This window comes from Solanum tuberosum, unplaced genomic scaffold, assembly GCF_000226075.1.
Source record: "Solanum tuberosum cultivar DM 1-3 516 R44 unplaced genomic scaffold, SolTub_3.0 scf00472, whole genome shotgun sequence".
NCBI classification, from domain to species: domain Eukaryota; kingdom Viridiplantae; phylum Streptophyta; class Magnoliopsida; order Solanales; family Solanaceae; genus Solanum; species Solanum tuberosum.
Genome location: NW_006239396.1, coordinates 199812 through 226252, shown reverse-complemented (window position 1 = coordinate 226252; position 26441 = coordinate 199812). Strand labels below are relative to the sequence as shown.

At 33.4% G+C, this 26441-nt stretch overlaps 2 protein-coding genes, 1 non-coding gene, 1 pseudogene and 1 further gene across 6 annotated transcripts; 3 read left to right on the top strand and 2 right to left on the bottom strand.

Annotated features, from left to right (window-relative positions):
- The first annotated feature begins 757 nt into the window (after nt 1-757).
- On the top strand, nt 758-2503 carry LOC102584249 (9-divinyl ether synthase-like).
- Nucleotides 2504-7495: 4992 nt separating this feature from the next.
- Nucleotides 7496-8881, bottom strand: LOC102591203 (9-divinyl ether synthase-like; annotated as a pseudogene).
- A 4199-nt stretch (nt 8882-13080) lies between these two features.
- Nucleotides 13081-20573, top strand: LOC102583599 (probable alpha,alpha-trehalose-phosphate synthase [UDP-forming] 7). 4 transcript variants are annotated; one of them, XR_368653.2, is made up of 5 exons: nt 13081-13443; nt 13966-16022; nt 18513-18786; nt 19501-19870; nt 20033-20573. XR_368653.2 is itself a non-coding variant. In XM_006364033.2 (4 exons), exons 2-4 carry the CDS (start codon nt 14035-14037, stop codon nt 19810-19812), a joined length of 2574 nt encoding a protein of 857 aa, XP_006364095.1. In that variant the 5' UTR covers nt 13081-13443; nt 13966-14034; the 3' UTR covers nt 19813-20573. The 4 variants fall into 4 exon arrangements, 1 of the variants encoding a protein (XP_006364095.1); XR_368652.2 differs by having other exon boundaries at nt 19994-20573; XR_368651.2 differs by having other exon boundaries at nt 19501-20147; nt 20246-20573.
- A 1365-nt stretch (nt 20574-21938) lies between these two features.
- On the top strand, nt 21939-22010 carry TRNAE-UUC (transfer RNA glutamic acid (anticodon UUC)). The gene has a single exon. It is a non-coding gene; the product is annotated as a tRNA-Glu (tRNA).
- Nucleotides 22011-22265: 255 nt separating this feature from the next.
- Nucleotides 22266-25500, bottom strand: LOC102590843 (pentatricopeptide repeat-containing protein At3g16610). The gene has a single exon (XM_006364052.2). The coding sequence runs from the start codon at nt 25435-25437 to the stop codon at nt 23020-23022; it is 2418 nt and encodes an 805-aa protein (XP_006364114.2). The 5' UTR covers nt 25438-25500; the 3' UTR covers nt 22266-23019.
- Between the last annotated feature and the right edge of the window lie 941 nt (nt 25501-26441).

Here is a 26441-nt window from a genome sequence, read left to right as displayed (position 1 = left end):
ACTTTTATTGGGGGTGTTTGTACTAAACTGACCTTATTAATGATACTTTGGAACTCTAAATTTGAGTAGTTCTACTTTAATTTATGTAGTTATTTAATACTTCCTATATGGAGGAGATCTCGGAGAGGGTGGTGGCTTTGGTGATGGTTTAAGTGAAGGTGTTGGTGGTGGAAAACAAAGTTGATTTGGGTAAAAGAAATGAGTTATATGATTAAGTGGGTCGGATCGGGTAAAAATTGGGTAATTTTAGTTGATTTGGGGATTTCCATCCAATTGAGAGGCACAAATAATGAAATTAGTAACGACAGAGGTAAAAATAACTTCATTTTAACAGTAAGGACATAGTTAACCAATAAAACAAAGTTGAAAGGTATTTTTGACCATTTTCCTTATTTTATTTTGATATCCCTTCGGTACTTAGTACATGTACTAAAATTCGACTGATTTAAATTCACACCACATAAGATCCTATTCGAAAAAAGATGCTCCCTATAAAAAAAATCCATACCTAAAGTTTAAACCCGATAAAAGACTTGGTTTGTCAAAGAAAATATAGTAAACTTTCTTGGCCTACAATAATTTAACGTTTATAACAAGCCAAAAATATGCCACCCCTCTAATAATATATATAATATAATTTCACTAGTTATCTCTTTCACGTGAAGCACGCTAGGATTAACCAATCAAATGATTATTTTAGCTAGGCTCTAGCAATATCTAATATTTTTTCCTATATATAGACACATCCTACAAACATAAAATTACACATCAAAAAAATAAATCCAAATATCATAAGAAAAATATTAGTAATGGCTACTACCAAAGACTCATACCACATAATTACAATGGATACCAAAGAATCTTCAATTCCAAATCTTCCAATGAAAGAAATTCCTGGTGATTATGGTGTCCCATTCCTCGGGGCAATAAAAGATCGTTACGATTTTCATTACAATCAAGGTGCTGATGAATTTTTCAGGTCTCGTATGGAAAAACATGATTCCACTATCTTTAGAACCAATGTCCCTCCTGGTCCTTTCAATGCTCGTAACTCTAAAGTTGTTGTCCTTGTGGATGCTGTTAGTTATCCCATTCTTTTTGATAACTCACAAGTTGATAAGGAAAATTACTTTGAAGGTACTTTTATGTCCTCTCCATCTTTCAATGGTGGTTATAAAGTTTGTGGTTTTCTTGGTACAACTGATCCTAAACACACTACACTAAAAGGTCTTTTCTTGTCTACACTTACTAGATTGCATGACAAGTTCATTCCTATCTTTACTACCTCAATCACTCAGACGTTTACAAGTATTGAAAAAGAATTGTCTGAGAAAGGAACGTCTTACTTCAATCCCATCAGTGATAACTTGTCGTTTGAATTCCTATTTCGATTGTTTTGTGAGGGGAAAAATCCAGTAGAGACAAGTGTTGGGACTAATGGACCAAAAATTGTTGATAAATGGGTTTTTCTTCAACTAGCTCCATTGATTTCACTAGGTCTTAAATATGTACCAAATTTTCTTGAAGATTTGGTGTTGCACACTTTCCCTCTACCTTACTTCCTTGTAAAAGGAGATCATCAGAAACTATACAATGCGTTTTATAACTCCATGAAGGATATTTTAGATGAAGCGGAGAAACTTGGAGTTAAAAGAGATGAAGCTTGTCATAACTTTATTTTCCTTGCGGGATTCAATTCATATGGTGGTATGAAAGTGTTCTTTCCATCTTTGATAAAGTGGATTGGAACATCAGGACCTAGTTTACATACTAGGCTTGTTAAAGAAATCAGGACCGCGGTTAAAGAAGCAGGAGGGGTAACTCTTTCGGCTATTGATAAAATGCCTCTTGTTAAGTCTGTGGTTTATGAGACCTTAAGAATGGACCCTCCAGTTCCGTTCCAAACCGTTAAGGCTAGGAAAAATATAATTGTTTCTAACCACGAAGCATCGTTCTTGATCAAGAAAGATGAATTGATATTTGGATATCAACCATTGGCTACAAAGGACTCAAAAGTTTTTAAGAATGGGGAGGAGTTTAATCCAGATAGATTTGTGGGATATGGAGAGAAGTTGCTTAAGTATGTGTATTGGTCAAATGGTAAGGAGATTGATAATCCAACTGTGAACGATAAACAATGTCCTGGTAAAGATTTGATAGTGTTATTGGGAAGGTTATTGGTGGTGGAGTTTTTCATGCGTTATGATACTTTTGAAATTGAATTTGGAAAACTCTTGCTTGGTTCAAAGGTGACTTTTAAGTCATTAACCAAAGCAACATCATGAATATAAGGGTTTGAGTATATGTATGCTTGTAATAAGGATGAACTATCTCATAAGATTTATAAAAATAATCTAGCTAGGGGTAGTTCAAAATCCAACTTTTCATAATGAAAGAGTGTAATTTTCTATATTTTAAGTTTGTATTAAAATCTACGCGATGCGTGGACGATAAAATATTATCTTGTAATATTTGTTTGATCATATTGAATGGTTATTGTTAATTAGTACAAACTTTCTTTGATATAATGAGGTTGGTATTTCATCAATGACTAAACTAATAAGTCATTCTCGAGTGTTCTTGGTAGTCATGTTAAATCTATATTATTATTTCTTTTGTTTTAATTTATGTTAAGATATTTGACTATGATACATACATTAAGAGGATTTGTTGAAGCTGAAATCATCTTATAAATGGTAAAATGAAAAGTTCAAAATTAGAATAATTAATGCTTAAATAGAAATCACAATTGACAAAATAGTCATCTAAATACTATTAATGTTAATATTAAAAATCATTTTTATTTATTAATATAAAGGACATGTGCAATGCAAGACACACCTACTCTAAAGTCTAAACTAATCATATGAACAATATATCTAAACATAATAAAATTATCTTACGAAGCAAAAAAAAAAAATGTAACTAAATACTTATTGTCCTATGTAAATATATTTTTCTTTCATTATAAGTTAGTAAAACAATCATAAGTACTACTATTGGATATATTAAATTATCTCTAATATTTATAAAATTTTATATCTACTAAAACTTTCATCAAAATATAAATACTTAAATATTTGAAATCAACTAGCCACAAAGCTCTAATTTTAGTGGTGACAGCGACTAAATAATTTTTCAGCCATATTTTTTATTAGAAAACATTTGTACGATTAGTAGCGACTTAGGTAAGAGTCGCTACAAAAGCAAGAGTTTTTGTGGCGATATTTCTTGTCGCCACAAAAACTCTTTGTAACGACGAAATAATTAGTTGTCACAAATAACACTTTTTATTATAGTATTTTAAACTTGAGATCAAATAAAATTAGAAGTTATTTCCTCGTCTTTCTTGCTATGCTTTTACAACAAATAAAGTTACTTACAACTTACAAGTCTTTTTTAAAATTTAAAAGACATGGATATAATTTATCAATCAGTGGTGGAATAAAGTAATAAAAGGAGATGGTAAGAGTGATAAATTTAAAGGGTATATTTCAAATATTATGCGAAATCATTGGACCTTTTCTTTTAACCAGCTTTTAGGAGAGACGAAACCTTTTAATATTGGAACAAATTAAAGGAAGTCTATATATACTAACAATAACCATTCAATATGATCGTAAATATAATAAGATAGTATTTTCTCATAACTAATTTGATCACTTTATTGATCAGCAAATTTCAATACAAACTTAACGAAGGAAATTACACTCTTTTATTGAAAGCTAGATTTTGAACTATCCCTAGATTATATATAATCTTGTGAGGAAGTTGTTTATTTTGAAAATACTAAATCCATTTCACTTCATGATGTTGCCTTGGTTATTGACTTGAAAGTCATGACCTTTGATCCAAGCAAGAGTTTTCCAAATTCGATTTCAAAAGTATCATATCGTAAGAAAAAGTCCACCACCAATAGCCTTCCCAATAACACTATCAAATCTTTACCAGGACATATATCGAATTGTTTTGGTACAATCCTATAGTTCTTTACGTGGAAGAGATAAGTAATGAAATTGTATCACTATCACAAACAAACGGTTTTTCCATTGCGAATCAATCAACTTTTTTTTTTGTTACAAGACATGATTTTCCTATTGGAAAACAAATGGTGAAAAATAGATTCTTATTGAAATACTGGAAAACTTCATAATATTTTCAGACGAAAATACTATTTAAATTTACTTTTTTCATCGATTTAATAAGATGATAAAATATATTTTTGTAAAGAAATTACATAAATCTCAGAGTTTTAATATGAAATTACAATCTATCCCTAATAAGTTTCTAATTACATTAATCCCTTAAAAATTAAAAAAACCGGATACAATAATTGAAGCTCGGATACATTAAATACTATCTCGGATGCATTAATATGTAGCTCGGATACATTAAAAACTAGTTCGGATACATAATATGTAGCTCGGATACATTAAATACTGGCTCGGATACATTAATATATAGCTTGAATACATTAAAAACTAGCTCGGATACATAATATGTAGCTCGGATACATTAAATACTGGCTCGAATACATTAATATATAGCTCGAATACATTAAAGAAATAAGGAATTTTAGAGATTTTTAAAAGTAATAGGGGATAATGGAAATACGTAAAACAAAATGTGTGTATTTCTGTAATTTGCGCTAAACAAAATATATATTCTATACCAGGTAGAATTGGTTGGGGGCCGGGCCGGCATTGAAGATATCGAAATGTCAAGTCCAAGGGGGTTTTAATAAGTTATTATATGAAAAAAACAGAAAAGATTCAACATTTAATATATAAACGTTACATCATACTACACTTATTATAGAGTTTTTTTTTCCTAACATAAGAATGTTTTTCAATTTAGGGGCATATAAATTTGTCATTCTCAAAGATATGATAATTGACTCAAAAAGACAATTATGGGACTTGTTAGGTAGCCAATAGTATCACTAATGAAAATAAAAATAAAAATCTATCGATAGAAACTAATCTAAAAAATAGACCTATGTCGCTAGATTTTTAAATATCAATCGAGTACGGTTGATCAAAAAAATTATATAATCGACCTATATTAGATTATATTATAAAAGTTGAAATTAAAAAATTTATCTAAAAAGGAATGTCATAATTATATTTATTTTCTCATACTATATCCTTAGTGTTAATTATCTAGTTTTAAGTCTTGAATAAATGTATTTAAAATATCTTAATTTTTAAAATAAATAAATAAATGAAACCTCACCATTGCTACCAATACGACTTTTACATTATTTTTATTGTTTTTTGGACAAGGAATCACTCATTCCTTACTTTTTGGACATGCAAAGTCTTATACAATGAACTCGATCAAGGAAATATTTCAAATTTATATATAGGTAAATTATACGAAGCAAGTCTTATACAATAAATTCGATCAAGAAAATATTTTAAATTTACAAGCTATTATTTTAAAAAATGCATGTTTATTCAACTCGATCATCAGTAACATTACTGATAGTTTTATTATTTTATCCTTGGAAACATCATATATTCATGAGCAGAGTAGTTACAAACACCCAAATGCAATTTTTATCATTGGGATATGCAATTATCAATCATAGTGTCTTTTTCTGTTTTTGATTTGAATAATCTTATCTGATATTATTGGGATATGTAAATTGTCAATGGAGCCAAATTCCTTGTGTGTTTCCTGTAAAAAAAATTGGCAGATTTATTCATAAATTAATTTATTTTTAAAAATTTCTTTGGTACCTTCATCTTTTATAGACCATTAAAATATTATTACTATGTAATACTCCTTTCGTTCCATATTAGTTGATCACTTTCCATTTTACATGATGCTTAAGAAAAATAAGAAGATGATTTTACTAATTCACTCTTTAAAAAAATTCTTGGGAATTTAACAAACAAATATGAACACTTTAAAAAAAAATTAATTGCAAGGGTAATATAGAAAAAAATAATTAATTAATGCTTTCTTGATTTAGTAAGGTGATCAACTAACTATATATAGTATAACGATCAACTAATATGAGACGGAGAGAGTATGTGAAATTTACATGATAAAAATAATTTTTAGCGGTAATTAATTAATGATAATAGCTTAATTGCCGCTAAATATATTTTTTAGAGACAATTAATAACGACAAGTACATTTTAGCACTCTAAATGTCGATAAAGCCTATAACAACACTTGATCTAACAACAATCAACTAATGTTGATAAAGGCTTCAACACTCTTTGTTAATACATATGCATATTTATTACCGTTAAAAGCTATTTTTATCATAGTGTGTACGTTAAATTTTTACCGTCTTATCCAATTATTGTGTAATCTCCTTGGATTGTAAGAGGTTTTTATCGTAAACTCTTTGAATGTTGTTGTGTACACAATGTTGAAAATGAGGGTTTGAATAATTTTCATGATTTTGACAAATAATGTCAACCTAAGAGTTTGATCTTTCGAAAAATGAATTAATTGATCCTATTTTTTTAATATAAGGTTCGAGCTTATTGATTATTGAAGTTCCTTTTCTTTGATTACTTAATTGCTTGGAATCTTCGATGGTATAATAATTGATTGTTTGAATTTTCTTTCTTTTGATGAAATGAAGTTTAACAATTTTAGGTTAAACATGATTATTGATAGAACATCTTGTATGGTGGACCAATCCAAGGTTAACACCATTCACTATTGTAGAGAAGTCAATCAAAATATGATTACAGTGTAATATCTCGAAAATTTCTAAGTTAAGATCCGAATCATTTTGTAACACTTCGCAACTCTACTCTAAAAAATTTGAATCATTCGTCGTAAGTATATGAGCTTGAACCGGGTGATGTCCTACTTGCTCATGTGTTTGAAGTCCTTTACCAACTGTATCAAGGGTATCTAAAGTGATCTAGGATTATAAGGGACCTCAAACACTCAGTCAAGTTCAAAACATTCCTATCGGCTAAGTTTTCCCATGAGTTCATATAAAGGTCAACTTCAAACGATCATATATTTCACCATATAATGAATTAGGTGATCTATGACCTATCAAATCAAATGTTTATGAGTCTTATTTCCAAAGCCACCAAGTTTGCCTTATTTCAAGTTCAGAGTAAAAAGTTATAGTCGTTTTACTGGAACATACCCCGACTGAAAAATTCGGCGCGGTCACCTGCTCAATTGGCAATTCGTTGAAATGTCCCGAAAACCTTAAGTCTCTTTCCATTTGGGTGATCTAAAGTCCCATTGGGCGACTCGCCGACTATTTCAGCGAAGAGACCTCAAAAGTTTATTTTCTTTGATTTTTATGGTCTTCTTACGTTCCCAGAAAGATATTCTTGACCTTTCACCCTCAATTAACTTTCCTAAGTCCATCTTATAACCTAATATCATCATTATACATATATATATATAGAACCCCATTATATATGAATTTATTATAATGTAATAACAATAACCATTCAATATGGTCATAATATAAATATAACCCCATCAACATTTTATCATAATTAATTTGCCTAAATAATGACCACGCATCGAGTTGATATAAATACAAATTTAAAATAAGAAAATTACACTCTTTAATAAAAAGTTGGATTTTGAACTACCCCTAGCTAGATTGTTATAATATTATGAGATAGTTCTTCCTTATTACAAACATATATACTCAATCCCATATATTCATGATGTTGCCTTGGTTAATGACTTAAAAGTCACCTTTGAACCAAGCAAGAGTTTTCCAAATTCAATTTCAAAAGTATCGTAACGCAAGAAAAACTCCACCACCAATAGCCTTCCTAATAACACTATCAAATCTTTACTAGGACATTGTTTATTGTTCATAGTTGGATTATCGATCTCTTTACCATTTGATCAGTATACATACTTAAGCAATTTCTCTCCATCCCCTACAAATCTATCTAGATTAAACTCCTCCGCGTTCTTAAAAACATGGCAGTCCTTCATAGCCAATGTTTGATATCCAAAAATCACTTGATCATCTTTATTGATCAAGAACGATGCATCGTGATTAGAAATAATTATATTTTTCCTAGCCTTAACAGTTTGGAACGGAACTGGAGGGTCCATTCTTAAGGTCTCATAAACCACAGACTTAACATGAGGCATTTTTTCAACAGCTAAAATAGTTACCCCTCCTACTTCTTTAACCGCGGTCCTGATTTTCTTGACGAGCCTAGTATGTAAACTAGGTCCTGATGTTCCGATACATTTGATCAAAGATGGATAGAACACTTTCAAACCGCCATATGAATTGAAACAAAGTTATGACAAGCTTCAACTCTTTTCACTCCAAGTTTCTCCGCTTCATCTAAAATATCCAACATGGAGTTGTAGAACGCGTTGTGTAATTTCTGATGATCGCGTTTTACAAGAAAGTAAGGTAGAGGGAAAGTGTGCAAGACCAAATCTTCAAGAGAAAGTTTGGTACAAATTTAAGGCCTAGTAAATCAATGGAGCTAGTTGAAGGAAAACCCATTTATCTACAATATTTGGTCCATTAGTGCCAACACTTGTATCAACTGGATTTTTTCCCTCACAAAACAAGCGTATCATTGAGGGGATTGAAGTAAGCCGTCCCTACATTAATTTCATCGCTGACAGTTGTGATAACGTAAAGCTAGGGCAAGGAGGTAGAAACCAATTTACGACTAACGCTTTTGCTTCTCTCTGTGATGATGTCTTCCGCATCAGATATGTACCCCTAACGATCTCTATGTAAAATTATCGTGTTCAAATTGGTTCTCAAGCTGAAAAAGAGTAATAGTAGCATTCATTCTGAACAGGACAATTGAATGAATGCCGCTGACCAGTGTGACCGGGATGGCGGTACCGATTCTAAGTCATTCTTGTGCTCTAAAAGCGAGCGTCCCATCTTTTTCTTATTTGGATGAAGAAAGACAGAACTTCCTTTATGAAGAAAGGTGTGTATTAAAGTATTTAATTTTACATGAGACACCCTAATCACCTGGGATTTCTTTCATAGGAAGCTTTGAAATTGAAGAGTCATTGGTAGCCATTATGAATCTTTTTATTTTATATAATGTTTGGCTTTTAATGTGTGATCTTATGTTTGTAGGACGTGTATATATAGTGGGAAAGTAATTATTCAAATTAGTGAAATTGTGTTATTAGGGTCTGCATGTACATGTTTTATACGTTTAAGTATCTTAATTATGAACTATGTTAATGGGACCCTTAATATAATTAGTATATATAGTACAATGATTACTACAATTACAATGTAAGGCAAATAATTAATTTATATAGAAGGAGAGGATCACGAAAATCAGGTCATTATCATAGTTATGATAGACACATTTTGGTGTTGCTCAATTTTGGAATTTGCTAGACTTGAATATCTCATACAAGCGGCAGAATCAGAACTTTTATTCAAAGTAATTATATGAAAAATAAATAAAATTTCACATTTACTATATATATACCTTATTTGTTGAAAGGGGGGGTTTATTTATTTATATATAATAAAATATGCATCCATACAATATGGTTGTGGAGTCCTGTCATTAGGTAATTTACAAAATTATAATAATTTACTCACAAGACGACAATATTATTGTTAGGTAGTCAATAATATTTCAAATTTCAATGATCTTCTTTAAAAAATTATACACATGTTTTTCATTTTGCAAAATGAAAATAAAAATAAAAGGATAATTAGAGAAAAATCAAACCAAGATTCATTCAAATCGGGTATAGGATTATAAAATCAACATAACACTATTTACTTCAAGATAAATTTTAAGTGACATTTTTCTTAATCAATATTATATATGTTACTAATGGGCGCTATATCAACTATCAAAAATAGATAACACTATAAAATTATCATTAAAGTCAGTAGTCACCACCATCAATCACCTCTTACCTCTCAGCACCAATCGTCACGATACAATTACCATTACAAATAGTTAACAATGCACTATATATCACCCACAACCAATCATCACTAGCCATTGGTTTACATGTGTATCACCATCAATATTAAAATTAAAATTTTAACATCATTTAAATAAAAATTTCTAACTTATTTAATGGATAATATTTAATAAAAATTTTAATTACTTTAATTTATACTTTATATATGAACTTTAATTAAGTAAATATAATTTATAAATATTAGGATATCGAGAAAACAAAATATTCTTAATCATCCCGTTTTAAGCGGAGATTATATATTAATTATTTATTATTCTCTTTATCTATTTATAAACTATTATTTTCTTTGTATTAACATACATTTCAATGCTAAATTGACTTAATTTTCGTTCTCAATTGATAATAGTCGCATGTAATAAGTCAACTAAACATCGAAGCGTGTTTTAACCCAAAGAAAAATAAATATAACAATAAATAAATATAAAACTAAAAATATATATGATAATTTTAGGTATATTTTTTAAAAATCTTAATTCATAAATAAATAAATAAATGAAACCACACTATTTCATAATAATTTTTATATCATTACATTATTTATATTTGTAAATCATATTAGAAGTTTTACTTTCTATAAATTTCTTTAATCATGTTTTAATTGTTTTAAACTAGCTATTAATGTATTGTTATGGTTTTTGTTATTGTATTATTTTACTACACTACAAATTAAAATTTTGAAGAATCAAAACAAATAAATTTGGCCAAAAAAAAAACAACAAAAAAAGTAAAATAAAACACTAGGCACTAATTTCTTTTGATTTTTTATTCATGGTTAGACATTTATTTTAGAATTTAATTAATTTAAATTTACTCCAAAAAAATTATATTATATGCATATCTTTATATTCCTAAGTTTATTTATTGCTTTTAGAAGTGGGCTGTTAGATCATGCAAAGTAACTGACCAAATCATATTACCATTAAAGTTAATTATTCATTTTATATGAATTTTAGTTGGGCATAAACTTTAGATCAAAATCCATCATTTAAGTCATAGTCGCAGTATGTGAAAATTTACATGTTTAATTACTTCGAAATTAACTTCAAACACAATGAGTGTTTGATGTTAGGCTTAGCAGTCTCAAACTTCGTAACTTCTATTAAAGTTTGGCTTGAAAATCTCAAACTTCGTACATTTTTAAAAAAAATTTAACTTGATAATCTTAAATTTTAAACAATTTTATCTTCATTACATGCATAACATAAACTCTTAGGACCACAATTGTGATTTAATTAGTTGATAGTGTTATTTTTGAGTGACTTAATCGATTTTTACACGCATACTTAATTCAGGATATATATATATATATATATATTTATAAAGTTCAGATATATATGATTGAAGTTAATTATTAGTTATTTTTAAATGAACTTCGATCATATGGATATGAATTTTAAACAAAAGTGGCTGAAGTCCAACTATAACGAGGTTTTACTGTACAAGAAAAGAAAGAATCAAATGCATTTGATGATTAAGATATGAATTATTAAGATTTAAGCCTTGAAAAAGCACGCTTAATAAATTACACCTTAATAATTAAGATTTGAACTTTTATTAAATGCAATCAAATGAGGCTTAAGACTACAAAGAGTTAAAGTGTGCAACTAATAATTCATGCCAAGTTTAGAGGAGGGCAAGTGCATAAATAGTCAAATTTTGAGATCATCATTTAAGTCATAACCGCAGTGTGTGAAAATTTACATGTTTAGTCACTTTGAAATTAACTTCAAACACGAGTGTCTGATATTAGGCTTAGCAGGCCCAAACTTCATAAATTTCTTTTAAAAAATTTGGCTTGACAATCTCAAACTTCAGACATTTTTATTTGAACTTTGGCTTGTCAATCCTAAACTTTAGATATTTTTATCTTCATTTCATCTATCAAACATCAATTTTACAATACAAATAACCAAAACATATATTAAAGTTTTTGTTAATCAGTATCGAGTAAATTTTTTGAAGAACGAGACTACTAAAAAAATTGAAATTAACTACAAATTTTGTCGCTAATCTGTCACTATTTCGCTCGTAGCTAACAGAAATCTATCGCTAATTCATTGTTAAATAAAATTAATGATGAGTTTTACTATTTAGTTAGGAATTTATTTGTCGTTAGATCCAAAAAAAATTAGTAGTGGAGGAGAAACGGAGGACCAAGTTTGTCTTAATTATTTTGCACAAACTTTAAACAATGGCTACTATTTAAATGACAACGTCTAAATAGGCCAAATCATAAAATTTTACATTTAGAGATTTTAGTTATTCCATCTCCATAAAGGCATAAACTATAATTGAGAAAATAATATTATATAATGTAGGAGATAATTGTACATTTGTATGTACTATAAAAATAAATGGAGGGAATAATATTATATGATGTAGAAGATAGTTGTATTAAATAAATTTGATGAAAATGCACACAAAATTAAGTGAGAATTTATTCGTATTTAATATTTATGCCAGAACAATAAAAGGGTAAAATAAAGTTATAACCCTCTTTAACATGTAATCATAATTACTTTAATATGTATTATCATCTCATTAAGTCACTTATTATAAACTTACATAATCTAATATAAACATTCGACACAGATAAAATATTTATTTTTGTTTTTCATTCGATATCCGCTATTCATATTGGCAGGGGCGAACCCACATTGAAGGTTCCAAGTGTTCAAACACTCATTAATCTCGTATCGAAATATATATATAAATAGTTAAACAATGAGCACCCAAGCAACAATTGTAGTTCCTTGGTACTGTAGTGGTTGTTTGTGGGGTGCTCAAAGTTGTACATTGCATCTGTTGTGGCCAGGTTCGATATTCCCACTATGATATTTTTAATTTTTAAAGACCAACTCTTCTTCAAGCACCCACAACCTTAAACTCTTGAATCCGTCTGCATATTAAAGTTCGATTATTTCATATTCACACCGCATAAGGTCCCACTAAAAAAAAAATGCTTCATACCAAATATTTTTTCATATCTAAAATTCGAATCTGAAATTTTTGGTGTGCTAGATAAGACATCTTTATTATTTATGAAAAAGAACAAAAGATGTATGGTCTAATTTACCTTTTGGTGCCTTTTTTTTTTTCTTTTTTTCCAAGTTGGAGGTGGCTTTAATTTTGGTGATAGAAATGGGCACACCATAAACTAAATGGTCTAAATTTGAAAGCTCATGTTTTTGTGTTTTCATGGTCAGCCATTATCACCTACAAAATTATATACATCAATTATTAATATTATTTTTTTTGAATATTCATTATCCAGCATTTTCCTTGTACATATTGTTGGATCACTTTTTTATTTTTTATATCTTTTAAAAAAAAAAATTTAAGAACAAACCCAAAAAATTATGAACTTGCACTTGTTCAAACCCTAGACTTTACCAATCTTGAGCTTGCAAGATCGAGGCTTTTTCATCTTTTTGCTGCCAAGAATTCAAAGGGGTTTCTGATAATTGAATCTCTGAGGTGGGTTTTGATTTTCTCCCAAAAAATTTACGTGCTTTATGTGATTTTGTTTGTTTAATTTATCTGAAAATTAAAATTTTGGAATGCTGGATTTTGATATTGTGGCGTAGTTTAAAGATCATATGGGTTCAGTTTGATTTATTTCAATTAACGGTTTTTTTCTTTCTATTTTTGCCTGTGATTTGGATTTGTGGTATGTGACAGCCTTTTGTAGAAATGTAGGGTAAGACGGTGTATAATAGACCCTTGTGGTCCGGTCCTTCCCTGGACGTGTGCATAGCGGGAGCTTTAGTGTACTGGGCCTGCCCTTTTTGAAAGATTAGGATATGTTGGGCTAGGATTTTATGTTTGAGCTAGTTGCATGTGAAGTTGTAGTGTTTGTTTTGTTGGAATGAATTAGGCTGAAAAAGGAAAGAATGAATATTAGAGGGTTCATATAGAGCGACTGTGCTAGTTTGGGACTGAGGTATTCTTTTTGTTGCTGTTGTTATTTGTAACTTGTACTGTTTGATGTTGTTGCAGGTAATTAAGAACTACCTGATTAAGGGGTTGAGGTGGCATTGGAAAAGACACTGAAGAATATTAGTAAAAATGATTTCGAGATCGTATACCAACCTTTTGGATTTGGCATCTGGGAATTTTCCGACAATGGGAAGAGATAGGGACCGGAGACGGATGCCAAGGGTGATGACACTACCTGGGAGTATATGTGAGATGGATGATGACCAGGCTCATAGTGTTTCATCTGAGAATCCGTCTTCGCTGGCTGGTGATCGGATGATTGTGGTGGCAAATCTGTTGCCCCTGAAAGCAAAAAGGAGACCAGACAATAAAGGCTGGAGCTTTAATTGGAATGAGGACTCGTTACTTTTGAGACTTAGGGATGGTTTACCTGAAGACATGGAAGTGGTATATGTTGGGTCGTTATGTGTTGATATTGATCCGATTGAACAGGATGATGTGTCTAGTTATCTGTTGGAGAAGTTTAGATGTGTTCCTGCATTTCTTCCGCCAAATATTGTGGAAAAATATTATGAGGGGTTCTGTAAGAGGCATTTGTGGCCACTTTTTCATTACATGTTGCCATTTTCACCTGATCATGGAGGCCGGTTTGATCGCTCTATGTGGGAAGCATATGTGTCTGCCAACAAGCTGTTTTCACAGAAAGTAGTTGAGGTTCTTAATCCCGAGGATGACTTTGTTTGGATTCATGATTATCATTTGATGGTGTTGCCTACATTCTTAAGGAGGCGGTTCAATCGTTTGAGGATGGGGTTTTTCCTTCACAGTCCGTTTCCTTCATCTGAGATTTACAGGACTCTTCCTGTTAGAGAGGAAATACTCAAGGCTTTGCTCTGTGCTGACATTGTTGGATTCCACACTTTCGACTATGCACGACACTTCCTCTCTTGTTGCAGTCGGATGTTAGGTTTAGAGTATCAGTCTAAAAGAGGTTATATAGGGTTAGAATACTATGGTAGGACAGTAGGCATCAAGATTATGCCTGTTGGAATACATATGGGTCACATTGAGAACATGAAGAGACTTGCAGCTAAAGAGTCAAAGCTTAAGGAGCTAAAGCAGCAATTTGAAGGAAAAACTGTGTTGCTTGGTTTCGACGACCTGGATATTTTCAAAGGTATTAATTTAAAGCTTCTAGCTATGGAACACATGCTCGGACAGCACCCCAAGTGGCAAGGGCAGGCTGTGCTGGTTCAGATCGCAAATCCTACAAGGGGTAAAGGAGTAGATTTAAAGGAAATACAGGCGGAGATACTGGAAAGCTGTAAGAGAATCAATAAGCAATTCGGCCAGCCTGGATATGAACCTATAGTTTATATTGATAGGCCTATATCAAGCAGTGAACGCATGGCTTATTACAGTATTGCAGAATGTGTTGTTGTCACAGCTGTGAGGGACGGGATGAACCTAACTCCTTATGAGTACATTGCTTGTCGACAGGGCATGTCTGGTTCAGAAGCTGATTCAGATGTGGATGGACTTAAGAAGAGCATGTTAGTTGTATCTGAATTCATTGGGTGTTCACCTTCACTTAGTGGGGCAATCCGCATCAACCCATGGAATGTTGAAGCAACTGCTGAGGCAATGAATGAGGCTATATCTATGGCTGAACCAGAGAAGCAGCTACGACATGAAAAGCATTATCGTTATGTTAGCACCCATGATGTTGGTTATTGGGCAAGAAGCTTCTTGCAGGATATGGAGAGGACCTGTATAGATCACTTCAGAAAAAGATGCTATGGCATTGGTTTGGGTTTTGGATTCAGAGTTGTGGCCCTAGATCCGAACTTTAGAAAGCTTTCTATTGATGATATTGAGTCAGCTTATATTAAGTCTAAGAGCAGGGCCATATTCTTGGATTATGACGGAACTATGATGCCTCAGAACTCTATCATCAAGTCTCCAAGTGCTGAAGTTATCTCAATCCTGAATAGAATTTGTGCTGATCAAAACAATGCCGTCTTTATTGTTAGTGGAAGGGGAAGGGACAGCCTGGACAAATGGTTTTCTCCTTGTCGGAAGTTGGGTCTTGCAGCAGAACATGGATACTTCTTGAGGTGTACTTTTATTCTCTTTCCCTTTACAACATACGTTCTATCAATGACATCTGCATGCATGTTGATTGGTTGACTGCAAACTGTTTCGATCACATTATTTTACACAGTATGGATCACCATTTTGTTTGAGGCTGTTTGCTATAGAATGGTTTCTGTTCCCCACGATTGGTTTCATTTTCATTTTTCTGGCTTTTCAAGTAAACAGCATTATATAAGGTATAATGACAAAAGAGTAAACTTGCTATGAAGAAAACGTGAGATAATTGGGTACTCCTCATCCAATTAATGGTACATACTTTCTTGACACACTTCTAAGGGTGAAAAACTTTGGTACAGGCTATGGTTGACATGTTTCAAAAAATTCAAAACTATAATTCTAGTCTTTTCTTCTACTTTTACTAATATAATATGAATACATAGGCAGCCAAGGGTGTGGCTCAGTGGTCAATGAAGTGGGTTGAGAACCATGACGTGTCTGGTTAAAATCCCAGTAGAGTGTGCCAAAATACTAGGTGATCTTTCCCCATATGTCCAAGCCTTAGTGAACAGAGTTATCCGGTACTTTGCGGGTGAGAGGTAGCAAGTACCCGTGAAACTAGTTGGGTGTGCACAAGTTGACCCGGACCCCATGGTTGTTAAAATAAATAAGTACATACGTTAATTAACTTATTATCATGCCTGCTCAAACAATGCCACATAAAGTGGGATAAAGTAATGATAGTGATTTTGAGTATTACTTTACTAACACAATCGGAAGTATTGCCTTATCAAACTAGATTATCTGAAGCTATACTGGTTGTTCATCATATCCTACTTGTAATTGGACATGATCCAATTGGCTTATCACGATCGCAAGCTTGGTTTGATGAAACTGAGGGCGTGTTTGGAAAGACAACTTTGAATTGGATTTGTTTGTAATTGAGGCTGGTCCAGACACCATCGTTATTTTAAAAAAAGTATAATGTAGTTGTGGTGAAGCTAGTTTGATTGGGAGAACATCATATTGTAAAGGAAATTTATGGGTGAAGGCGCATAGAATGATATTGTCTTTGAACATCCTAAAAGAGAAACTTAAACTGGGAAGAGAGAATATTTAAGAACTCGAAAATGCTAGCTTCAGTTTGTTCCCGATGATTATGTTCTCCCCGTAAATGTCTGGCCTACCTCACCTGCTCTTGCTCTCTACTGTGAGTTTCATCTTCTCCACCCCACTTCTTGCTCGTTTCATGTGTTGTTTTTCTCTCAAAACTACAATGATTCTACAATGAGTAGCCTTCTTTGCTGCTCTTTCCTTCTCTTGATACCGGTAAACACGTCCACGTTGGTCCACCCATATTCAGTCTTACCTGTGGCACTTTTTCTCTCATCCATGTATTACTACAAATGCTGAGTATTCACAATTCAAGTCTACTGTTTGATTATTATTTTTTTGGTGATATTGTTATTCGTGCATGGACTACTCTTGTTGAGCAATATTGACAATTCAGGTTCTATACTATTTTTTGACAAGTACAAGTAGATATTTTATCTATTCTTGAGGCTACTTTTGTCTTTTTATTTGCTCTGAAAACAATGAGATTTCTTTCTCCATAATTTCCTTCCAATAGCAGTGGGGGTGAGGGATTTATAATATGAATTAGTAGAGAAAAAATCATCTGTCTGGAAGGTCCAAACACTGTAATCTCCCAACACTGTTGTATTCTGCCTTGAGCTATAGGTGCCTCTGGATTCTGTGCGGTGCTAGAATTGTCAGGAAACAATTTTGAGAGGAGAGTGACCCAGCGACAGATCATGTCAAAATAAGATTCAGGTTCTCATACCAATATATAATTGATGATTTCCTTAGGTATTTTAGTGCTTTATGTTTCTCGTCTGAAATATAACATGCTTTTCCACAACTAATGGGGGAAGACTATATGACGGGACCGTCAAGGTCTTGAGACCTGGTAGCATATATAGCTAAGACATTCGTATATTCAGTGTCTTAATAATTAGGAATCAGCCCAACCGTCAAAATGTAGTTGGCAAAAGGTTCAATCTGAAGAGGTCCAGTTGATGTTCTGTGTAGCTTCTTTTTAACATCTAGGTTTTGCACCTTCTATTCTTATTATGTTATCTTTTTGTGATCTGCATTTGATAGTTTGAAATGTTTTTCGAAAGAAGTATTTAGAATTGATATTTTTATTTCTTTTGATCACATAAGCATTTAAAATTATTGTTGACATACTTTGCTTTCTTTTGCTGTAATTTGGTAAGCAGACCACATGAATTCGCATGAGCTCAAACTTGTTTGCTTACCCTACGCCAAGTTTGAGCGTTTGAGTTGGGGGATTTTTGGTCCAACTGTAGTGAAGTACCTATAGGATTTGGTTTGCATGGCTCATGGGCCACCTCTTTGTATTGGGGGTGCTCAGTTGGGGGTTTGCTTCCCCAAAGGTCACCTTTTGGCTCCTTTGAGTTTGCTGATGTTTTAATTTTTTGATGCCACAGATGGTCGCAAGATCAGGAATGGGAAACATGCAGTCAGAACTCCGATTTTGGTTGGATGCATCTTGCTGAACCAGTAATGCAGTCCTATACAGATTCTACAGATGGCTCTAGCATTGAAAAAAAGGAAAGCGCTATAGTGTGGCAGTACCGTGATGCAGATCCTGGCTTTGGGTTTTCTCAGGCAAAGGAGATGCTTGATCATCTAGAGAGTGTTTTAGCAAATGAACCTGTTGCTGTGAAAAGTGGGCAGTTCATTGTGGAAGTCAAACCTCAGGCATGTATACTTACCCCAGTTACCACATTGGTTGTTTCATTCTTATCTGTTGTTATAATTCAGGATTTTCTTTCATCAAATGGGTAAGTGGCATCGTCATATAAGTGAAAGCCTAGCATGTTCATGACATCTTTCTTCAGATGATAACACACCTATTTTCTAATAATTTCATGTCAATCTTAGATTGAAAACTGGAATTGCATTCTTTGCATCTGAGAATGATATGAAGCAGCAGCCTTTGGCAATGAATGATATGACACAGCAACAAATCATTGATTTTCTGTACTGTGTCAATGTACATAGTGATGTATATATATTGGTTATGGTATGCCTGGCTAAGGTGATAAGTAAATGACTGAACATCATTTTCATGCGATTATTTTAAATAGGCATAGTACATAAACAAACAAACTTGGCCTCAGCTGGCGAGTAAGCACTCCAACTTTGAGAGTGCACATCTAGATACCTTAACTTGGTCTCATTGGCAACTAAACCCTTCAACTCGTCCCCACTGTGTCTCGTAGATACCCGATGCTGACGTGACACATAAATTTTGTAGGTGTCTAGATGATCATTTTGTAATTCTCACTGTCTAGAATTATCTTTGTATTGATGATGTTTGACTTGTCCATCTTTGGTAGATTGCAGTCATTCAATTATTGTTCCTGACACATGGTTTGAGTAAAACCTTAATTTTCTTGTTTTCCTTTCTAGGGGGTCAGCAAAGGTTTAGTAGCAGAAAAGATCTTCACATCATTGGTAGAGAGAGGAAAGCTGGCAGATTTTGTGCTTTGCATTGGTGACGATCGATCTGATGAGGATATGTTTGAGATCATCGGTGATGCTTTATCCAGAAATATTCTTTCTTATGATACCAAAGTATTTGCCTGCACAGTGGGACAAAAACCAAGCAAGGCTAAATATTATTTGGACGACACTTCAGAGGTTAGATTTATGCTAGAGTCTCTTGCTGAAGCAACTATTACTCCATTTACTTCCGATGAAGAAGCTGAGGACTCGGCTTGAATTAGCTGATGGATGCCTTGGTTTGTTTGGTTTCCTTCCTACTGCATGTATATTCCAGGTTGGGCCAGTGACTTTTATCTCTTTGATAGTTAGTTTTAGGTTTTAAGAAAACGGAATTATATTCCGTTCAATCATTCTTTCCTTTTGACATTGATCCATTCTTTTACCCCTTCCTTGGAAGTACTTTGTGTGAGAAGTGGAGTACCGAAGTTGATTGCAGATTGTTTGTGCATCTTGGGAAAAAAATATCAAATCGTAGAGTCCCGGTGAAACATTTATGCAGAATTAGGAACCCCATTGAAGGAAGAAACCAAGACACAGATGTGAAAAACATGGTATCAACTATTTTACAAGATTGACGGTGGCAGTGAGTTTTGTAGAACTAAAAGTTTTGATCACTCTTCGAATAATAAAGTTCTCATTATTCTGGCAGCTAACATTATTACTGTGGACAAGCTTTTATGAAGGTTGTCTTGCGTCTGCATGATACATCGATGGTTAACTTTTCAAAAGTACCTTGGAGTTATACAGGAGTTCTGTCGATGGACATGGAACTGGTTTGTGGTAAATAAGCATCAACACGTAGATCGAGGCAATGGCGTTTTGGCGATCTTATTGTACAGACTCTTTAGTGATGAAAATGGATGCTTTTTATCACCATGTTTTCTTTTGGTTCATTTGGAAAGCATCATGTTGATACAAGTAATGCAATAATATAAATTGGCATCTTTAGTTTTGTTATGATATTTTGCTTCATGGTAGCTTTCTGTTTGTCTTCTATTTCCCTTTCCCATTTACATGTAAACCATATCTGGCTCCTGTTGCTGCAAACAGAGAATTGCATTAACTCCCTCCGTTTCAATTTGTTTGTTCTATTTTCCTTTTTCAGTAACTCTTAAATACTAACTTTACGCATGACATGTTTAAGACTATTAGATTAAAAGATATTTGCCATTTGGTACATTCTATATAACTTTAGTTGAAGATTACAAGATCTAAAAGTTTTCTTTACTTTCTTAAATTTCGTATCAAGTCAAAATTAGATAAATAAATTGAAATAGAGTGGTATATATTTTGCAATGCTTTCTTTCTAGATTCTCTATTCCAGTTTTAAGAAAAGAGCATCCAAGGCAGAAGGAATAGAGGAGGTACTTTTGGGGCTAAACCCCAAGGGTTTAGGGCTTACCGTCCGGCCTAAGCGCAACTTGTGATGTTTGGGTTATGTGTATGTCAATGATTCAAATCAATTCAAACCCCATCACATATGAAAACATAGTATTTAAGTAGAGAAGAGTATAGGGGAACGGGTGGGTGGGTTCAGGGTCTAACAATTAGATTGATTACGAGTCATTTCTTAGCTTGATTTTTCTTTTGTTTTGGGTGGTTTCATCGTCACCTAATCTTTTCAAATCTTTTCTTAAGAAATTCCTCAACAAAAACATGGCATGTATAATTGGCGTATACCTGAAAAATGATTTTGAATGATATCATCAGTTGCCCGATAGATCTTGAGTAAATACTTTTGACAACAAGAGAAGAATCCTCTTAGTGAGGAGTGACTCATTATTTATCAAGTTTTGATTGTGCGTCACTAACCCTCGAAATTTTCGGTTACCTGGTTACTAAGTAAGACAACCAAATGATGATGATGATGATTTATTTTTTTACCATCAACGTCATAAGAAGCTTGGAAGAAACCTTTCTACTTTCACGAGGTAGGTATAAGCTATAAGGTTTGGGTATACTCTACCCTCTCAAATCCTACCCAAGAGATTTCACTAGATATATTATTATTGTTGTTTGATTGACCCATTATCTTTCTAGTTCTTATTCTTGTGATAAGATTAATCTAAACCATTAGAAAAACATTGGAAAGGACAAAATACTTCGAAGATGAACTTATTGCCATGTGTTAGTCAACGAATACTCTGAACTTTTTAAAGTTCCTTCTAGGGCTGATTGGGGAACTCATTATTCATTTTTGTAACTTAATCTATGAATTTAACTTTTATACACTGACAACGCAACAAAAATTAGTCATATATTCAAGAAAATGTCTTCCATTTACCAACCAAACGATAAAACTGAGTTACATATATATAATTTGGAGTTTCTCATCAACAACTTCCGTTATCGTCCAGCGGTTAGGATATCTGGCTTTCACCCAGGGGACCCGGGTTCGATTCCCGGTAACGGAACTTTTTTATGGTTAGTTTTTACGAGTGGGATTTGGGGAGAGTAGTGTGTACATATACTTTTTTGGTATGGTTAATTTTACGAGTGGGGTTTGGGGAGAATTTTGGTATTGTTAATTTCACGAGTGGAGTTTGGGGAGAGTATTGTGTACATAGACCTTATTTCGACTTTGGGAGACAAAAATCATTTTGACCTTGGGAGAAAACAAAATAATTCGATGAACAAATTACATGGGACAACAGATAGTAACAAAAATTGGAGGAACAAGACCTTAAATGAAGGGTAATATTACGACTACTAGTATGGAAGGATAAACGAAACTATACTCAACTCCCTACTAAACCTTCTACCCTAATTCGTGTCCTCCATAATCTTCTATCTAAGGTCATGTCCTCGGTAACCTGAAGTTGCACCGTGTTTTATCTAATCACCTTTCCACAATACTTTTTCGGCCTACCTCTACCTCTCTTGAAACCATCCATAGCCAACTTCTCACATCTCTGAACAGGGGCATCCGTGCATCTCCTCTATCCTTCTCATATGTTTCAGTATAAGTAAGGAAGCATATGAGAAGTATAGAACGACTCACTCAAAATCACAGCTTGGAATGCATGCTGTATAATGGCAGAAATCCGTCATTTGCCAAAATTTCACCAGAATTGATTGTTCATTATATCGAAAACTTTAATCACTGATGCCAACAATGGTGTAAGTTCTAAGAAGCTCCAGGATGTTACTGATCAAAGCAGTGTATGCTGCATCCGTCAAATCTTCCTGACGAATCATCTTACTGCAATGTAAAGTTTATCTGCGTGTTCATCTGAGATATGAAATGTTCTGTCAAAATCTGCCAACTAATGTACTCGTGAATTCGAAGATCCTCAAAATGGTCTAACACAACATGCAGCCAAGATATCATCTTTGAATACGCTTCAACTACCTAGTTTAGATAGGCAATGCTGCATTAGTACATACGTCAAGCAACAATAAAAAAACAGTTCCAATCATTCCTCACCAGAAATCTCCGCAGCTGCATATTCCATCTCTGAAATGATGAAATCGACTTGCATCCCTCACTGTAATTTCTCTTTTTGTTATTAGACTTATATATTTCAGCGTACTATGACAGTCAACACAAACTCGTAAGTTCTTAGTAACGAGTATGGACTTGCTAGGATCCAGATTTAACAACGCAAATGCAACAGCAAGCTTCTCGCTGTGATAAAGAAGAATCTGTTCCTTCTCTTCTTCCTCAACATCTTGGTAAACAAAACTGGATTCTGCACTATACCCCAGCTTTTTCATCTCTGTCGAAAGTTCCTTCAGTTTCTCATTTATTTTAGCGGACTGAGGGTGGGACTGATCCCCGCCAACAAATGCATGGACAACACCATTTATTTCAATCCAACTACATCCGGGGCTCTTCGTAAAGCCAGAATCCTTCTGCTTAACTCTGACATGAGCAGCGTCATCCCATCTCCCAGCAGTAGTATACAAATTAGATAAAAGAACGAAATTGCCCGGACTTTCAGGTCCTAGATATTGGATCTTATTGGATACTTCTTCTGCTAGAACAACATGTTTATGGATTCTACACGCGGCAAGCAAGGCACTCCATATACGCACATCAGGTATAAAAGGCATATTCTGGACTAAACCATAGGCCTCGTCCAGAAGACCAGCACGTCCCAAAAGATCCACCATGCACAAGTAATGATCCATCCTAGGGCTAATTTTGAATTCTTCGCACATTCTGAAGAACCAATATTTCCCTTCAGCAACAAGACCTGAATGGCTGCAAGCAAATAAGAGACCAATAAAAGTTATATCATCTGGCATTTGACCTACAGACTGCATGTCATAGAGCAGTGAAATTGCTTCCTTTCCACGACCATGAACTCCATATCCAGCAATCATTGCATTCCATGAGACGACATCCCTTTTATTCATCTTATCAAAGACAATCCTAGCAATGCCGATTTTACCACATTTGGAATACATGTCAATTAGAGCATTACAAACAGAAACATCCTCTGTAAATCCACGCACTATCGAGTAACCATGGGTGCAAACTCCAAGTTGTAGAGCAGCCAAATGTGAACAAGCTGGTAAAATTCCCATCACTGTTGCAGATTCTGGTTCAACACCAGACGATTGCATCATTCGTAAAATCTGCAAAGCTTCTTCTGCATGGCCATTCTGGACGCACCCTGCAATTATCGCACTGAAAGAAACAGAATCTTTCAAATCCATCTCCTCAAAGAAGGTATGCGCATCATCTATTCTCCCGCACTTTGCATACATAGAAAGAAGAGTATTACTCACCATCAAATCCAAATTGGACCCTAACTTAACAGTATAACCATGCATCTTTCTTCCTCTTCTCATATAATTCAGCTTAGCACAGGCTCGAATTACAGTGGCAAGCATGACCGGAGAAGGAGATCCAGTATCTTCCATCCTCATGTGCTCAAACAGTTCCAATCCTTCTTGAGTAGAATCACATGTTACGTATGCTCCTATCATCGCACTCCGTGTGATCTCATTCTTCAAACTCATGACTCTAAAAATCCTCTTCGCGTAGTTCAACCAACCACATTTCGCATACACATCCAAAATACCAGTATCAACAACTACATCATTAACAAACCCCCTTCTCATAGAATACCCATGAACAGCCTTCCCTTCACGCAACTTATTAGCTTCCGCAATAGCAGGAAGAATCGCCACAACTGTAGACGAATTCAGAGTTAACCCATTTTCTTGCAACTTCAAAACCAAACCCTTCATCTCCAAATACAAACCATTCACCGAGCACCCCGAAATCATCGCATTCCACGCCACAATATCTCTTTGCAACATTCCATCAAACACTCTTTGTGCCTCGACCAACAACCCACACTTTGCATAAAAATCAACCAAAGCTGTACAAACATAAACATCACCATCAAGCCCCTGCCTTTTCACATGTTCATGAATCTTTTCGCCATTTTCTACATCTTGCAAAGCAGAACAAGCCTTAATCACAAAAGGGTATGTATAATTCGTCGGTCTAACACCATACTCCACCATTTCATAATACAAATCAATAGCCTTCTCAAAGGGTCCATTCCAAGCATAAGCTCTAATCATTTGGTTCCATAATATGACTTTGTCATTTCTATCTGAGTTAGGAATTAAATCAAACACTTGGCGTGCAAGATCAACTCTGCTGCACGAAACGTAAAAACGCGTTAGCTTGTCTAGTAAATTCGAACGATTATCGTTACAACGACGGTGCTTGATGATGTGCTGATGGATTGATTTGCCTATAACTAATTGCTTAGTTTCTGTGCATGAATCAAGAATCGAAATGTAATTATAGTAAGGTTCTTGGTTGAAATTCCAACTTATGTTTACTATTCGCCGTGCATTTGCATGTAACATCATGCACTAAGCTCAAGCTATGCGCGGACGAGTCTAGTCTAATTATTTAAAATGGTGATGAGACAAAGGCGGGAAGCCTATTTTAAATCTTAATATAGATAACAAACTTTTTATATTAAGAAAAACTAAAACTTTAATTTTTTCTTAATTGCATATACTTTTATAATCACTAATACATTTAAAAAACAATATAAATATGTTTTTATAAAATCTTTGAAATCCAACACTTCATACTAATCTTAAAATTCAAGATTCAAAACCTAATTAATACTATTCCTGATTTCAAAATTCAACACTTGTGAATTGCTCCTTCAACATTTAATACTCCATGTGTCCCTAATTACTTGTCCACAATTGAATTGATACATTTATTAAGAAAACAATAATTGATATAGTGAGTTTACCATTTTACCCCTATTAATTATGAAGTGGATGAATTAAAACCTTAATATTTTCAAAAAATTCTATATTTTTCAAACTAATAAATTGAGGGTATAATAGAGATTTTTTTTTTGTCCTTTCTTGATTTGTTAAAATGGACAAGTAATTAGGAACAACTAAAAAAGGAAAAGTGGACAAGTAATTAGGGACAGAGGGAGTACTCCATCCGTTCACTTTTACTTGTCACTTATTCCTAAAATAAATTTTCATTTATAATTGTCACTTTTGACATATCAAGAAAAAATAATATTTTTTCATGTTTTACCATCAACATTAAATACTTATTTTCCAAGACATCATTCAATAGGGGATAGTTTGGTAAAATATTTATATCATTTATTATTTTTTTTAACGAAAAAGGGTCAAAAATACCCTTAAACTATCCGAAATAGATCATATTTACCCTTAAACTATATTTCGGCTCAAAACTACCCTTTCCGTCAAACTATTGGGTCAAAAGTGCCCTTCTTAATAACGGAAGTTGTTAAATGCCACATTGCACGCCAATAGGGTTCCACTGCCACATAGACTAAATGGAAAAGGGTCAAAAATACCCTTAAACTATC

Bases quoted from the DNA above. Each gene is read 5' to 3' on its own strand.
- LOC102583599 (XM_006364033.2), top strand. From the start codon at position 14,035: ATGATTTCGAGATCGTATACCAACCTTTTGGATTTGGCATCTGGGAAT. The intron at 16,023-18,512 runs GTGTACTTTTAT...TTGATGCCACAG, and splicing joins GAACATGGATACTTCTTGAG to ATGGTCGCAAGATCAGGAAT. The intron at 18,787-19,500 runs GCATGTATACTT...TTTCCTTTCTAG, and splicing joins TTGTGGAAGTCAAACCTCAG to GGGGTCAGCAAAGGTTTAGT.
- LOC102590843 (XM_006364052.2), bottom strand. From the start codon at position 25,437: ATGATGTTACATGCAAATGCACGGCGAATAGTAAACATAAGTTGGAAT.